General features: G+C 45.8%; 1 protein-coding gene across 1 annotated transcript; it reads right to left on the bottom strand.

Moving 5' to 3' along the window:
- Nucleotides 1-397: 397 nt before the first annotated feature.
- PIAS4 (protein inhibitor of activated STAT, 4) lies at nt 398-16,342 on the bottom strand. Its single transcript, XM_010079368.1, has 10 exons — nt 15,910-16,342; nt 11,234-11,318; nt 9,449-9,490; nt 8,943-9,033; nt 8,497-8,625; nt 8,304-8,409; nt 4,903-4,976; nt 4,582-4,742; nt 989-1,119; nt 398-664 (listed from the first exon to the last, which is right to left on the bottom strand). The coding sequence occupies exons 1-10, from the start codon at nt 16,340-16,342 to the stop codon at nt 459-461; spliced, it is 1,458 nt and encodes a 485-aa protein (XP_010077670.1). The 3' UTR covers nt 398-458.
- Between the last annotated feature and the right edge of the window lie 326 nt (nt 16,343-16,668).

Here is a 16,668-nt window from a genome sequence, read left to right as displayed (position 1 = left end):
GTCCAGCAAAAAATGTTTAGATTAATTAAGGAATGGTTATTTAACAAGACGATAAAAATGCACACAGCTTTGGAGATGCACGGGAGTTGGATGTCCTGTAGATGTGAACTCCTCCAATTCGAACCGTCCTGGTGAAGGGCAGCAGACAGCAGCGAGCTGCGGGTTCCCACTGCCTGGCTTAAGACACTTTCCTTAATTCAGACTCCAGTTCAGGGTCAGGCTTTGAGCAGGGTCGTTTTTTTCCAACCAAGAAGCAGCTCAATGGTTTGTTTTTCGTTTGTGGATTACTTTTTTTTTCTTTTTCTCTTGTTTTAATGATTAATTTGGAACAGGAAAGTCAAAGGAGATGAGGGAGGAAGGGAGATGAGGTGGGAGAGGACATTCTCCCGCTCCTCCAGTTTAGTAAGCACCAGAGTATTCAAGTCTGTCCATTCTGAGATTCAGAGCTGCTTCCGCAGTCAGCAGGCAGAAACTAAACCCTTCTCGTAAGAGCAGCGTCGTTTTGGTTGGGGTCCCTCATCATCGTCGTCTTCTTCCTCATCTTCCTCCTCCTCTTCCTCCGATGATGAGCTGTCCAGTGTCAAATCCACAACGTCAGCAGCGGCTTTGCCATTCTCGCCGTTCCCGTTCGGAGTGGGCAACAGCCCGTTCACATCTGAAGAACCTGGAAGAGGCGGGGGAAGAGAGGGGATTAATTACAACGCTTCGTGCCGAGCTGAGGGGATGCTCTAAATATTCTTGGTCTCTCGTGGCTGTGTGGTACTAGAATAGAATATTCTCAGTTGGAAGGGACCTACAAAGATCAACCAGTCCCACTGCCTGACCACGTCAGGGCTGACCAAAGGTTCTGAAGGGCCTTGTCCAAACGCCTCTCAAACACCGACAGGTACAGAAATGCTCACAAATGTCCAGTCTAAAAGGCAAAAGGTACATGAATTGTGCACATTTCCTACAGTCTGTGGAAGCCTTTAGCCCCAGAGATACTCACCTAGAACTAATATTGGACACTGAGGGCTGCAGCTCCGCTCCTTCTCAGCTCTGATGGGACACCAGGAGCCATCCACCAGGTATTCTATTTCATCTGCGTCTTCACATTCTGTTAGGATCTTTGAGAGGAGCCTGCACAGGAGAAAAGATGCCATCTGTTAAGCTGGAGGCAATCAGCAGAATGCATTTAGTGACAGGCCATCAACCTGGATCTTCACCTTAAACAGCCCTAAATTCAAAAGAAACGTGGTGTTAGCAGAAGGCTGCCAAACAGCCAGTCCTTGTTTTATTTCCCATTAAACCAGTGCAGGTTCTGACAGTGCAAACCATCTCAGGCCTTTCTGACAACGCACCTAAAGCGGGAACTAACATTTTAATTACGTGCAATTAGAAGACGGTCTTGCCTCTTCACCCAGTTTCCCCAGTCTGTGGTACTGCGTCCAGACAGACGGCTGATGCCCCATCTAGAGCTCTGCCAGGGCCGGTGCAGGTACATTCACACCAAGGCGTCAGCAAAAGACAAAATATCCCACGACATCAGGAAATAAGCAATCCAACAAGCAGCACTTCACTTCCTTTCTATTTTTATCTCCCAAAGCCACCACAGCAGCCACAAAAACAATACATGCAGCCTCCTTCACCATACAAAAAAAAACCCCAAAAAAACAAAACAACAAAATACGTTCAGCACTGAAAGCAGACCCAGCATCGACACCTTGCTGTCAGCCATCTCTCGTTGCAGAGACACTAACCAGAACTCTGTCTCGCTGTGCTGCAGAAGCTGGTACCGGCTTTATTCTGCTCTGTCCCACCGTTTGCCTGGGATGTTTATGCGGACACGCTCTTGGAACTGCTATTCCGCAAGGTCCTATTGATTTCTGGACTTGAACATTGCCTTTCAGTATAAAGGAGAACTAAAGTGAAAGCCCACAAGCTCAGGAAAACTATCCGTGGCACACTAGTGGGAGAAAGTTTCTGCTTTCTCCCAGCTCAAGCAGGAAACATGTTTCCACAGCCGGTCCTGTCACCCAGCAGAGCAACCACCAAGCTGCAATTCCAAAAAAGCTGACAAGGCCCAGAGGATCTTCCACTCAACCAACCACCTACCTCCTCAGGAGCCTACGCCCCTTTTTTGACTAACAACATCCAGCTGTGACTGCCAGGTTCCCTCTAGCTTAATTTCAGGGAGATCTGAAGACTACCTTCATCCAACGGAACCGGCACTGAAACCCAGTCTTGAGCACTGCAGAGCGGGGACAAAGAAACCTGCCGAGCCTTTAGCACTGATGACCTCCTCCTCCTCTTCCAGGAGGGACACGTGCATCGCTGACCTGTGGAGGTTCCACAATCCAACTCCTCGTACGTTCCCCTGGCAGCCTTGTTAGAGATCTCAAATGAACTGGATTTTCCTGTCGGTGTTGGCCAGAGGACAAAGCAAACAGGTTATCTATGCCTCGCTTCAGACTGTCTTAAAAAGCCACAACTCCTGGATCAAACCTGCACCTACAGACCCAGAATATTATCAGCCCGGCCCTGGGAATATACCACCCGGGCTGAGACTCGTCTGCTCGCTTCACTGCCTGGTGTGCCAAGGGAGCTGGATCCACCTGAACAATTTCTCCCTCCCCTCTCCCTACTTTTGAGGGAATCTGTGTTAGAGGCCAATTATTCAAGCCATGAGGGTGGAGATCATTTTCTAGAAGCCAGAAACCATGCATCTTGCTCCACCAGTCCTCAGGGCTGCTCTCGGCTTGGCTAGCACCTACAGATCTCAGTGGTCCCAGCCCACAAAGCAGGTTCCCCGCATTTTGAGGCAACAAAGCTTCATCTGGGGGGTGGGTGGAGATTACCATTCACATTAATTCATTCCTTGTTCCTTCCTTTACTCCTGGAAAAAAGCCAGGCAATGTATTTGTGCTCTCCTCTAGAGATAGCCTCTGGAACCAACGTTTCTGGAGCTGAGAAGCATCGTCGCCAGCTTTCTGCCTTGCCTCCGGTGGCCCCTGCTGCCAGCCCAGCTCGTTCTGCAGTCTGCGTACAGGTCTGCGTCTGCCAGGTCTGCAGCAAGGAGAGGGAGATCTCCTGCTTTTTAGAGAAATCCTCTTGGCACACAGCTGCAGTTTTAAGTTTTCCAGTATCAACCCTCACTCAGACATCTGAGCATCACCTCCAAAGTGTTCCTGTACTGCTGTGCTGGAGAACTCCAGCTCTCCTAGCTTATGGTGAGCCCTCTGCTCTGCTCTTTGGCAAAAGCAGACAGAAGAAACTCACTCTAGTCCAAAGATATGGGAGACACCGTTCCCATATGGACTGAGAACCAGATGACAAGTTGGGTGCCAAGTCTAAAGCCACCTTTCCCCAATTCACAGCCAGAGAACTCTTGGCAGGGCTCAGGACATGCATTTCTCGCCTTCCCATTTTCCAAATGCTGTTTGGAATTTACTCTGCTTTAATTCTCTCCTGGGCTTTTACAGCACTTCTCCGACTCTGCCACATTCAAAATGAGACAGCAGAAAGAGAACATCCCTCCTGCAGAAGAGAAAGGGGCTGCCTCGCTGGGAACACCGAGAATGGGGATGCTGGTGTGGCTCTGTCCTCCTGGTCACTGTGACATGAATGCACGGCTGGGGCAAAACTTTGTGGTCTGCCCTTCACAAGCCCACTCTAAGAACGCTGTACCAAAAGCCAGCTCCCTCCCAGCATGGCCCCTTTGCCTGTGCACTAGTGTCCCCTCTCACAGCAGGGGGGGGTGTTGACCCCAATCAGGGAGCTGCTGGGGCCCCCGAGCACCCCAAGGTCCTGCTGCACAGGGATCCACCACCACTGGGTGTCCCCAGAGGAACCGGGGGGGAGGCCCAGGGAGCCCAGGTAGATCCACAAAACCTCCAGCCTGGACAATATTTCCATTTTAATTCTATCCCTCCAGTGCACCTGAACCTGCTGCTTTTTCCCCCCTGCAGGCATCCAAAACACAGAAATAGGCCCTACTGAGGCATCCTTCCCATCCCTGACACTGAGATATTCACAAGGGCCACAGAAATCGCACTGGAACAGTCACACAGACTACAAAAATCTTCCCAAATACTGCATTTGCACCTCTGTCTTGCAGACTATATGTTGCGGGATGCTCAGTTTAACAGCTGGCAGCAAAGATCCTCCCAATCACATTTACAGTGTGCCAAGAATCGCTCGTGAGCTGATGAGCACCTCACACCGACAAGAAAAGAGGAAGATGTTTCCTATCAAAAAATCACCTTATCGGGTGCTTATAAAGTGGTTTATTCCATGCAGGATGATATCGGCCAACGAAGGCAGCAGGTTCATCAGCCTGATGAAAAGAGTGAGGCAGTAAATGCTTGATTCTCAAAATTAAGAATGACAGACAGCGAAGCCTTGCTCTAACACACCAAGATTATTAACTCAGAATGTTATGCACCAGCAGAATAAGCTTCCAAGTTTGTTTCGAGGCGAACTTGACGCACAGACCAGGAGACAAGATGCCGCACCCAGTGGAAAAAAGGAAAGGGGCGAGGAGAAAAGGAAGGGGGCCGATGAGAAAAGGAAGGGGGCAAGGACAGAAGTGTCTGTACTCACCCATCAATTATCAGCTGGTCATAGGGTGCTGGTTTGTCACACACAGGGCACATCCATGTGGGCTTTTTCTCATTCATCTGTAGGTAGAAGACTGCATCAAAGCACTGCAGATGTGCACAGGTCTCTGCCCGGCACGGGACAGACAGCCGCATCTTCACTAGCTGTTGAACCAAAGAACAGAAGATCAGCAATAAAACCCTGACAAGTATCACCAGACAGTTCTCCTCCTAAGCAAAAAGGTTTGTCAGGATGCAAAGCTGGTCCGGCAGCAGAATAGGGTTTCTTGACAAAACCAGACTAAAGTATATTGCGAAGACTTACCGGACAGATAAGAGACACACGAACACCTGTAGTGGCGATTTCACTGTCAGGATCCAAGCGTAGCTTCTCTTTCACTGCAGTGAGAGTAGACAGCACAACATTTAACAGATGCAAACTCAAACCTTAGAAACAAGGTGTAGCACAGGTCATGAGGGTCACCAACAGCCCTTGCCTACGTAAGAGTAACTTCCCCTACCGATGACAACCTCTGCCCATCAGGGACAGAGGACATGGCTGTTGTACTGGACCAGGCTTGTGCAACCTGCAGAGCTCGGTAGAGACACTGTGTGCACAACGTTTTTTGGCAAATCAAGACGAGACACTGTGTGCACAACGTTTTTTGGCAAGTCAAGACAAGGCAGTTCATGGTCTAGAGGCCAGCTGGGGGGATTTACTGGTTAAGGAACCTCATATTTTCTTACAAATTCCCAACGACACAGACAACAGCATGTGTTGCCTTTCATCCAGGCAGAGCAAATGAAGGAGACGGAGTGGACTCAGGTGTTGGGACGAGGACAACCGGCTGCCTGCTATCTGCTAGCTACGCTGTTAATGCTCTCTTAGCAACCCTTCTGCCTCTTATTTGCAAACTACGGGCTTGGCCGCTGGGGTACATAGCAGTGGGATTTCCTCTGACCAGCTTTTTCACGTTAATATTACACCAAAGGAGCCAACTTTGTCCCCCTTCAGAGGGGACTGAGACACGTACCTGGACTGCCCACAGGAATGGAAAGAGCAGACAGACAGAGCTCTAGCACATGGCAAGACCTCTGGAACTAAGTCACCTTAGGCTTAGCTGGTCATTAGCATAAGCATGATGGATTTTATTCCCTTCCGAGATCAGTGGCAATAGGACGGGGTTAACTGCCTCCCCCTGCCCTTCGAAATTCTGACAAAGTCCCCCCAGCAGTGAGCAAACACAGGATACGGTCAAATTGTCAGGAAACCACATCCCATCATTTCCCCACCAAATAAACAAGCCTCCTCTTAGTGCTGCTGGGCTGTAACCCCCCAGTTTATATGCTGGCCAGCTCGTTTATTCTAGCAGAGTGTTTCACAGGAACAGACCCAGAGGTACCAGGGCGGACAGCTCGAAGAGTAAGGCAGCCATGCAAAAACCAGTCCCAAGCAGCGATCCAGCATACATTGGGAAAGAATTCCATGTTAGAGAGGTAGAGAATCCTGCCCCTGCTGCTGCATCCTGAAAGGAAAACCCAGAGGAGCCGCAAGCAAACCAAAAAGAGCAGCAGACGCACAGGTCCCACACATGCAGTCTCACATCAAGGTGCAGAAAATCAGTTTTAAACTACGACACAACTAAAGAGTAGCAGCTGCTCACGCGCTGTCTGAAAAGGCCTTTGACACTTCCATCACCATTTTTCTTTGGAGCAAGTCAACCATTTCTTTTGACCTTTTCAGATCATAACAAGATGTCTCCAGACAATGAGGCTACATGCAGTTTTGCAACACACAGCTCTCTAATTAGAGAGTGACTTCTCAGATGTGAAATTCCCACAAGAGAAGAAGATTTGGTGTTGTTTTCTTCACACTAGGAGACTTTTCATCCAAGCTTAATTTTTCGTAAAGCTCTTTGTAAGAGCATCAATTACTGCGATATGGGAAGGAGAAACGAGCATTTTCGGGGACCTCCTGATTAGGATCAAGCTGTCCTAAGACTGCTTTTGGATTCACAGCCATGGATATACGCATCTCTGTTTTCAGACAATGTTCCTATACCAAAGTGAACGGAAGCATAAGCAGAGGAAGATGAGTCAGCGCCGAGATGAAACCAAAGTCAGAGGGTAGCTTTAGCAAGTACCGAGGGATATTGCAGTGAACATGATACGGAATCGTTTGCAGAACAGACCAGAGCTATAAAAGCAAAGTTTACAAGCTACTTGTGCTTGCCAGTTGGAGATGTCCAAACAACTTCCAAGCAGTAACAGTAACAATGGAACTGAGACAAGACAACGTTCCCATTCGGTCAAATTTAAGGTTACCAAACACAACTCATCTCTGCCCTGAAGTCCAGCCAGAGCTGTTAGTTCTCTAACTCACTAGAACTGGAGTTATCGAGTGGAAAAGGCAAGAAAGCGGCTTTCAGAACCTCTGTCTGCCACTCTCAGCTCAAGAAGCCATCCTGCAAGCACTCAAGGACTCACTGCTGAGCCTGGATTCAAGAAGTGTCAGAGAAGGAGAGCATCCTCTGCAGTTCAGGACAGCTCAAAACTGAGCCTCTGCTCGAACTGTTTAATGTTCTGGTGAAGAGCAGAAAAAGGGAACACAGCCAGTGCCTCGAACTCCTGAGAATGGTGGATATTTAAGAAATGGATCATTTCTTACAGCAACAGGTAAGTGCTGGCTATCAGAGTGGTCTAATACCATCAAGACTGCCATGGACACTATTCAACGTGGCACACAGGCACAGAAGTGTTCAGCATCTGCTGCAGAAATGCTGCACTTCACGTGACGATCAGAAGTTTGGCTGGAGCCGCAGTGTGTCCCACACCGTGCATTAGGCACCTGAAGATTGGACATGACTGAAATCATCATCTCCCCTATGAACCACGATCTGTCTTCAAGATGATGTTTCCTTCACCCAGTCAGAGGAGTCCATGATCTGAACAGTACGTCTTAGAGACCATCACGATCCATGGTGTTAGTTCTCCCACACAGAACTGAATAGTAAGACTGCTCTCTCCAGTAACATTAAATAACTGGAAATCCTCCAGCCTCTCATGAGCTGCAAGTCAGATTCTGGCTTGGAAAGGTAATTTCCCCTCATTTACAATAAGCGTTTGCACTTGCCTCGTCCCATGATGATTTACCTGAGTGGTCTAGGATAAGCATCTCTCGGGATCATCTCTTCTCGGAAGCTCTCAACGCATATGAAAGTGCTGGTGGTGAAATCCCACTGCCAGCCCCTAGGATTCACGGGGGGGTTGGGGCAGCAGGACATTTTCACCAGGATCCCTTGCTCCAGAAATCTCCTTTGGAAATAGTGCGGGTCAAGGCCGAGGTGCTGCGGTAACGTTCGTCAGCTCATGATTACTCAGGTGAAGGCATGAAGCCATTCGTGTCAGAACGACACTGGCCCTCAGCGGCACTCGCCACGATACGACCTGGGGACAAATTCTAAATCCAACTGAAGTGATTCAGAACTTCTGCAGAGCCACGAGAAACGCGCGTTGCAGAAGCGCTGCACTCGCACACAGGTTTGGGGCAATTTCACACGACTGACATACAGCTTAGCAAGTCTGTTCAAATAAAAAGTGTTTTTATACAACCGGAGGAAAGAAATTGTTTAAAGTTTGGCAGCTGTTGCCAAGCAGATTTCTGGCAGCCTTGCCGCAGGCACACAGCGCACCTCCCCCAGCCACCTGAGAAGCAAACATACTCACCAAGTGCTTTGCAGAGTTCGGGATGTTTGATCCCAATGGTTTTCAACCGCTGCAGCAGTTCTGCTGAGGTCATCTGCCGCACTAAGTACAGCCCCACGGAATAGCTCTAACGAGAGAAGGAAGGCAGAGGATGAGTGAGGCTGCTCTTTTGCACTTGTTTGCACAGTTCTGTGCCATTTCCTTCGGCACGTACCTTCCCGTAATTCCCCCAGGTGACAGTGATGCGGTTGGTCGCTGCAGACAGGTACATGAGATGGGTGAGGTTGATGGGACGACAGGGCCTCTTAGGTTCCACTCCGGGTTTGTTTGATGGATAGTAGCCCTAAGGCAGAAAGATTAGTATATTTTTTACTGAAGATGCTTCTATGTGGGTGTATCTATTCCTCAGCTTCACTAAACTCTACTCACCCACAGATTTCAAGGAGGGAGGTAGAAGGGAGGTGAAAGTCAGACCAAGTCTTTTTGCAAGAACAGTTTACTAATAACATAGCTAATCCATTAGAAAATTCGCTTTAAACTAAGCAGTGCACTTTTATACTCTGGCTTCTTGTCTGCATTTACCAGGAAAGCAATTTCCTTCTAAATTACACAAGTCCTTCCAAAGTTGCAGTGTCACACCTCCCGGCTGAGCTGACTTACCGGCACGGAGCAGTAACTATGATTCACTTTCACCGCAATGTTCGGAGGGTACTGATCCTCCTGGGGAGAACTAGTATCTGTGTAACAGATTCTGTGAAGAAACAACACATCTCTCAATATCCCCATACTGTTTGCATGTTCAAAACTCTCTGCACATCAACAGCTACCAGCAGCCAACCATCACCACACCAACCCATGCTCCCTCCTCTGGCCAAAGCAAAGCCAATTCCGCTCGGCTCTCCCACATCGGATGCAGGCTTGGCACCCGGGCAGCAAAATCTGACCCGCTGCTCTCTTCTACCGCAGCGTTAACTCAAGCAGCACCCGTAGGAAGAGGTTAGAAAGTAGAGTTCAAGATGCTTGTGTTAGGCACATGAACAAACAACTTACTGTAAGTTATCTTTGTAGCTACAAAACCGACATTGAAAGTTCATCTCTTTTGGCAGTGCATTCCCTCCTCCCCTGTCCTGCACCTGATGTTAAATCAACCCCATGCTCAGACATACCTTAGCACAACCTGAACGGATTTCACACCAGGCTGCAACTCCCTAGGAAATTAAAGAAGAAACAAACTTCAGATTAATTATGTAAAAAAAAAAAATATATATATATATATCAAAAAAACACAAAACAAAACAAAACGCAAAACAACCAAAAATCAGCCATCACTTTTGCCAGACTCAAGAGTTTTAGTTCTTTTTTTTTTTTTAAATAAACCTTTAAGGAATTACTTTACAGATTTTTTATTTAAATTGTACAATTCCCTCTGCAAATATCAGTGGTCCTGTATTTTTTTTTTCCTACAGCCCTTCTCGGGTTTTCAAAACTGTAGAAGTGTTGGGTGAAAGATCGCAATTTCCTTGGCATCCTTTTGCTGGTTTGTAAGCATTTACAAAAACTAGGTTTTAAGGTCAGGTCTAGCCGACAGTGTTCTTTGAAGGCTCTCTTTGTTCAAACATTCAGCTAAAGCTGTTCACGCAAACCAAGGAACAGAATATTATGGCACCTGCAGAACAACTGTTAGTACTGCTAACTTCAGTAGTACTACTCGTAACAGGATTTCAGCTGGTATCAGGAAAGCAACGTATCATAGAACAAGGGTATTTTATTAGGAGTCTACGCACAGGTGTAAAATACACTCTAACTTCAGCACAGGACACCAGGCATTAGATAAGATCCCCAAATCAGTCTTGATTTGCCTCTGAAAGTGTTTCACGTTCCAGTTCAGTATTTTAGGACAAATGTTTTCATTTTGGGGGTGGAAGGGATGGAAGCTCAGTTCAGCTGGCAGACAGGAGCCCACGTGGCGGTTTTAGATCGGAGGGGAACACATCTGGACACCACCCCCAGGCAGCAAAAGGAGATGGACCTGCGCTGAGTGATCATTCTGGACTCTCATTGAAACCCTCGCTATGAAGTATTTCAGTTGTGTTACTGACAGGGGAAGTTTTACAAAAACCAAATATATGAAGAAAAGAGCATTAAGAATCAGCTACATCAGGTGTAGCATTTTACCACCCTTAAAGACTCCTGTGGTGTATATTTCCTTTCTGTTAAGTCTTCAAACACCTTCCCCTGCACTGCTTCTGTTGATCCACTGGAACCACAACAGCAACCAAACACTGGATATTCAAGATATATAATCTTTCACTGATTCTATGATAACAGTATGATTTTACTGTAAAGAGAAATATTTAAAGGTGTTACACTTAGTTTTGGAGGCCCTCTTCTGCATCACTGTCCTTTCACAGCAGCAAGGAGCAAGGCAGCGGGGTCAGCCAAAGCGGAAGCCTCACTGCCTGCACTGCCATCTCTGAGGCCTTTCATTGTTCGAATCAAAAGTTGCATCGCGACAGAGGTGAGGGTAAATCCTAATCGGTGCAAGATGTTTTCTTCTGCAGTTTCTATAGCATCCTTTACACCAAGGAAGCTTTCTTTCAGATGCAAACAGCGCTACATGTATAGCTTTTGAACTTTGGATGCAAAGAAAAAAATCTGCAAATATTCACAACACCAGCTCAACAGAGAATCCAGGTCATCAACAATTTCATACTGTTTTTCCTGCTCAAATCTACTATCAAAAAGTAAGATTAGAGGAGAAGTGAAACTTAGGGACTTAGAGGGGTAAAATTGTACCTCCCACCTCCCCCAAAGCTATTTGCTTTACATGAGAAGTCTGCTCATGTCCTCAAACTGTGTTTCCTTGCAGGGAACAAAAGCTTCCAGAGAAGGAACACAGAGGAATTACACAGCTCCATTTTCTTGAACTGTTAATACACAACGAGCAGTACCTGGAATTTCTGATCAACTCCACTTGTCTCGGTGTTAATGCAAAAATGCACGGACTTTCCTGAAGCTTCTCATTATTCTGTGGAACTGAAGAGAAAAAAAAAAAAAAGACAGACTGTACATCAAACTGATAATATCTAGCTCTTCTTCCACTGCTGAGCACAAGGTGATTTTTTATATTCTATATTTACTTCTAAGTCTTGTCTTCTCCCATCCAGCTGCGCGAGAACTCCAGTCATCGTGTGTTTTGGTAAATCTACCGTTATTACAGCTTTGCTCATTTATTGCTCGCCTGGTTTGCTAGTTAGTACACACTGGATTCAGACCTGCCTTTTTTTTTTCCCTTCCCCTCAAATCATCAATGAGCAAATAATCCTGTGTTCGTGTAAGAACAAACCCCAAGTGGTGTCACAGTGCGGAGACTAGAACTCAAAGAAGAGCCCTAGGCGTGACATGAAAGCATGAAACCACCAGACTGATCAGACCGATTCTGGAAAAGAAAGGAAATGACAACTACAACAACAAAAGATCAGCTTAGATAATAAAAAAGCATCACAAAAACCAGCTGTAAGAGAGAAAACATGACTCCCAAACACATGACCTGGAGGGTGCGTTTATAGGAAGGTGTGACAGCGCTCCACTTGCAGAAACGCTGATGTGAGAACCCAGCATTAATTGGCCTGTTATACGTTCACGACTTTCAGACCAAATGCATTTAACATGGTTAAAATTAAGCTTGAGATGTGGAAAACCAAGGGTACGACTTCCGCTCGGTACCTTTTATTAAATTCAAACACGTTAAGGTTTATTGTCAGTACACGTTTCCAACTGAAGTCGAGGCTCTGAGCTGGTGCAAGTCATGGGATAAACACAAAGAACAGGAAGTGATAAAACAGCTTTTATTTTTTCTTTTTAGCAAGAATTGGATTTTTTTTTTCACATCACTTTAATTGCTATTCAAAGCCAATACACCAGACTCTGAGAAGTAGAAAAGTGTGCTCTACTGTCTGTGAATAAGATGAAGGAAGGATAAAACCTCAGCAGCTCTAAGATCTTGGAAGACACAGTGACAACCTGATTCACTGAGTACAGATACTTCCCTTCGGTAATTTAGCTTTACAAATTCAAAAAGGGCTTTCATAAATTAAAAAAATAAAATTAAGGTATGGACTTTTAATTTAACTCCAGTTTCCATCCAAATTTCTCTTGGCCAAAACAACCATCGCAAAGCAAAGCATTTCATAAGGACCATTATCATTCATCTCTTTCTAAAAATATGAACAACAAAAAAAATTTTAATACTGTTGCTTAAACAACCGTCTATAGACACACCATCCTCCTGATTGTTGAGCTACACAAAGACAAAGCAAACCTGATTAGGAAAACTGAGACGTTGTTCATTATACGCCCCAAGGAAAGCTCATATTGTCATCACAGCGGCTTGAGATCCCAAAGGTGATGGCAGGAGGCTTCTGCAGGGCTGAGGAGTTGTTGCAAGTTGTTGCATCCCTACCCCTCCAGAACAGCCCACCTCAGGGCACAAGACAACATACCGATGGGGTTTTTCCTTCCTTGGCTATCGGAACTACTCTGACTGGAGAGAAGGACATCGACATTCACGCAGGGGCCTGGGGAGACGGGGCAGGCTGACTGTATGGCATCTTTTATTTTTGTAAGCGGCAGAAGCACTCATTTTAACGCACGTGGCAGTTTGTTTAGGTGGCTACACCAACAGCGCGAGTGCGTGCTTTTGCTGGGATTCCTTGGAGATTGCCCAACCCACTGGCATTTGCCCTGCAGGCCAGGGAAGGCAGTTGCCTTTGGCACAGAATCGGTAGCCCGCTTTACAGCGACTGAAGTCCAGCTTCAGAGGAAGGGGCTAGAGCAGCAGCTTTACTAATTCCACACAACAGTACAGCAACGCCACCGCTGCAAGGCAGGTGTATTATCAAAAGGACAAAAGCAAACAACTCCTGTTTACACTGACAGGAGCAGAACCTCCCAGCCTCCACGGCCTCCTGCTCCCACAGCTGCACGGCAAGATCTCCTCTGGCCCATCTCCAGGAGAAGCGCAGAAGCCTCAGTATCTACAGCGAGTACAGGCTGTCACAGCTAACGTTCAGAACAACAACAAAAACATCATTCAGAATTCCTTACAGCACATTATTCCTGTCAAAAACTATATTCAAAGTGCTTTACCCAAAAAGGTGCCAGAGGATAAGTGCAGTTATCAGCGAGGCGCTCAGATATCGTGGAGCTCACACAAGTACTCTGCTTGTTAGCTCCTTAAAATACAATGCAGGAAAGATATTAGTATTCATTCCCGCTAAAAAGGTATCGATCAATCTTCATTTTAAGCCTTATCTACCCAAGAGAACTGCGGTGATTTAAGTAAATTAGCAGAATTCTTTCATGTTGACACCCTTAGACCAAACCAGAAGCTGTTTCCACATAGATAACTCAGATGCTAAACTCAAATTGACTGAAGCTGCGTGTGCAGTTACCAAATGTGAGATATCAGCTGGTTCGCAACGGACCCAATTGATCTGCTTTGAGCTGAAGCCACCTTTGTCTGCAAGTCTAACAGTAATTTGATAGTTCTTCAGGGACTCCGCTCGCCTACAGACCCAACGAGGCATTGCCCACCTCACCTTTGATCTCAAGGCAATCATCTCAAAGAGGCAAGAGAGCCTTTTCATTAAGAAAAATGCTTCTCACTGAAGTCCGGAACATATAAATTAAGCTTCCCCTACTCCCACCATGGCTAGATGCTTAAAATATCTCTTTTGTAGCCTTGGGAAATGGGGAACCACAACAGCACCTAGGGGTTTCTAAATGGGTCCAAGATCTTAAATCTCTTTCAGGAAATTCCACGTTAGGAGTTTCTGAGGTTGAGAAGGAGCTTACGCTTGGTCCAAACACAGAATGTGAAATCTGGACAACAAAGCATGAACTGGTGCAGCTTCCAAATGGAGAGAAACTCCATTTTCCACAAAGTGCTTTGTTTTATCATCCTTCCACGCTAAGCGGAGCCCCACACAAGTGCCAAAGCTATTCCAGCACCCTGCCGTTCCAGGTAGCAACGGGGAGCAGCTGATATCCACGCAGTGTGGAAATCAGCCCAGTTTTACAGAGAAAAAAATGCTCCTTTATTCACATCGGTGTAGGCAGAAGGAATTATAGTTGCAGGTCACCAGGTTGGGAAAATTAAACAAGTGTCTAGAAGGCGTTGTTAGGTTCTGAACAGCTGAGCGGGACAATGAAGACGGAACATCTGTTCATACCCCGCTCTCACCCCCAGTCCCCCACCGTTACGCAGAAAACACTCTCATCAAGAAGGAAAATTAGTCAAATCTGCTTTTGGGAACAAGCTGACCCAAGGGAGGTGTCAACTAACAGAGGCGAGATACTAAATTTAATGAGACCTCTGTTCTGATCTGATGTAGAAGATTTAATGTCAACTTTTAATCACAGCGAGTACATCCAGGCTCTTCTCCTGTCCCTGGATGTTTCCACCTTTTGAAAATTTGTTTTCCTTCAAAATACTACATCTGTGTTCCTGACTAGCAAATGCCACCCCACATTTAAGACTGAACTAACCCATTCCCCAAAGAGCATTTAAAATATTTCAGTCACCCCTCGACTGTTTAAATGCTCACAGCATTAACATATTTAATGCCTCCAAATGAAGATGAAAATTACACAAAGTCTGATGAATTAGTCTTTTTTTTTTTTGCACCTGCACAATCATATCTTCATCTTTCTTTCTCTTTCCTCCAACCCACACGTACACCAAACACTTTCTTCAGCAAAGAAAGACCAACTTCAAGTTCTAGGTTCACTCAGTAGCAAAGCCTGATATGACCACACTGACTTTATGAGACACTGCAGCTCAGCAGACTACAATACTTCTCCTCCGCATACGCTGTGTTTGCTACAAGAACATTATATTTAACATCCATGGCAATACTCTTTGTTTCTCAGAATTCAAATAGTGAAAAAAAATTTCTAAATTCAAAAAGAACCCCAAACAAACAGTCATCAGGGCAGGGAAAAGGCACTTCTTCCAGTTTTCCTAGTTGCCCCTCAAAATAAACATCATCACACACAAATAACTGTGACAAGCACAAAAAAAAAAAAAAAGTCAGAAGTACTGCTTGATGCGTGTACCACCCTCTTTCACCCAAAAGAGGCTTTAGGTCAGGTATTTTAAGCACTGAAAAACAGCATTAGTGTAGAATATGGCAGCGAACTTGCTCAGCACAGGTGTGACACCAACACAGACAGATTTTCATCAATATCCTGCCAAATGACGGAGATGGAAGACAAGTTATGATTCACAGCAAAAGACTGCAACGTGCAACACAGCAGCGTTTCCAACGAAGGATATGGAAGCTCCTGCCAAACAAGATGGGCTTTCAAATTAAATCTCAAAGTGACCACATTCCTCTTCTAAGACGAGGGGAAAAAAACCAGATATAAACATTCTACTCTAAACTCTAAGTATGAGGGGAGAGAGGGGGGAGAGGAGGGCATCCACCACCATATTCATCAGTCTTTCCTCTGTCACACGACTTTACAGATCCTCAAAAACACTGACACCTTTTCGACAAACTTGTTTCTCCTTTCTTTCCCAGACCGTGTCCATCATACACGCAGCAGCATATTGAAAACTCACCTAATTCTGTTGGCTTCAACAGTTCATCCAGGGTCGTATAGAAGGGAAGTTTCACCAGTCGAACTTCAGGCTTCGCAACTTTGGGTGGCAACCTTCCCAGTCCGTTAAGGTATTTCCCATAGAGCGCAGGATAGTCAATATTAGTAGTGGAGATAGAAGTCCGAGCAACGGTGCTCCCACGGTCGTACGATGAATGTATGGAGAGTGCCTCGGGAGACCGGTGCTGCTGTGGCTGAGGCTGCGCGACTTCAGAGCTCTTCTTGGCATAGCGAGTCTCGTAGAGCTCCTTAATTTTCTTGAAAACTTCAGGGCTGCAGTCAAATTGGACCAATTGCAATGCTCTGGTGACTAGTTCATGTTTAAGTCCGCTTTTACTCCTGCCAACAAAACCCAGCAACATCTGAAGATCTGAGACTCGGAAACTCATCACCATGTTCTAGGGGATAAAAAATTAAAAATGTTCTTCAAGTTATAAAAATGCAAAGTGTCAGTTCTCACTATATTGTATAACTGGAATCCAAAATACTTTAAAAAAAAAAAAAAGACACCAAACCTTCTGTTCAAATCAGCTGTTATTCAACTGATCAGCATCCCATTTCTTAGGTACTTGTTTGAGCAAAGCAAATAGGGGAGACCACCATTCGAAATATCACCAAAATCAGAGAAACAACACGATAGTCATCAAATTACCCAAAAAATCATTTGTGATAAATGCTATGCATCCTCAAGACTGGCAGAAAGAGTGACCACAAAGGAAAA

The sequence above is a fragment of the Pterocles gutturalis genome, unplaced genomic scaffold, assembly GCF_000699245.1.
Source record: "Pterocles gutturalis isolate BGI_N339 unplaced genomic scaffold, ASM69924v1 scaffold1214, whole genome shotgun sequence".
In the NCBI taxonomy this organism is placed as follows: Eukaryota; Metazoa; Chordata; class Aves; order Pterocliformes; family Pteroclidae; genus Pterocles; species Pterocles gutturalis.
The sequence above is the reverse complement of the archived record's forward strand: the minus strand, read 5'-3'. Positions and strand labels throughout refer to the sequence as shown.

Coding starts and splice junctions, on each gene's coding strand:
- PIAS4 (XM_010079368.1), bottom strand. CDS start 16,342: ATGGTGATGAGTTTCCGAGTCTCAGATCTTCAGATGTTGCTGGGTTTT. Junction 9,491..11,233: donor GAGTTGATCAGAAATTCCAG/GTACTGCTCGTT, acceptor TTAATTTCCTAG/GGAGTTGCAGCCTGGTGTGA. Junction 1,120..4,581: donor GACCAGCTGATAATTGATGG/GTGAGTACAGAC, acceptor TCTCCTGTGCAG/GCTCCTCTCAAAGATCCTAA.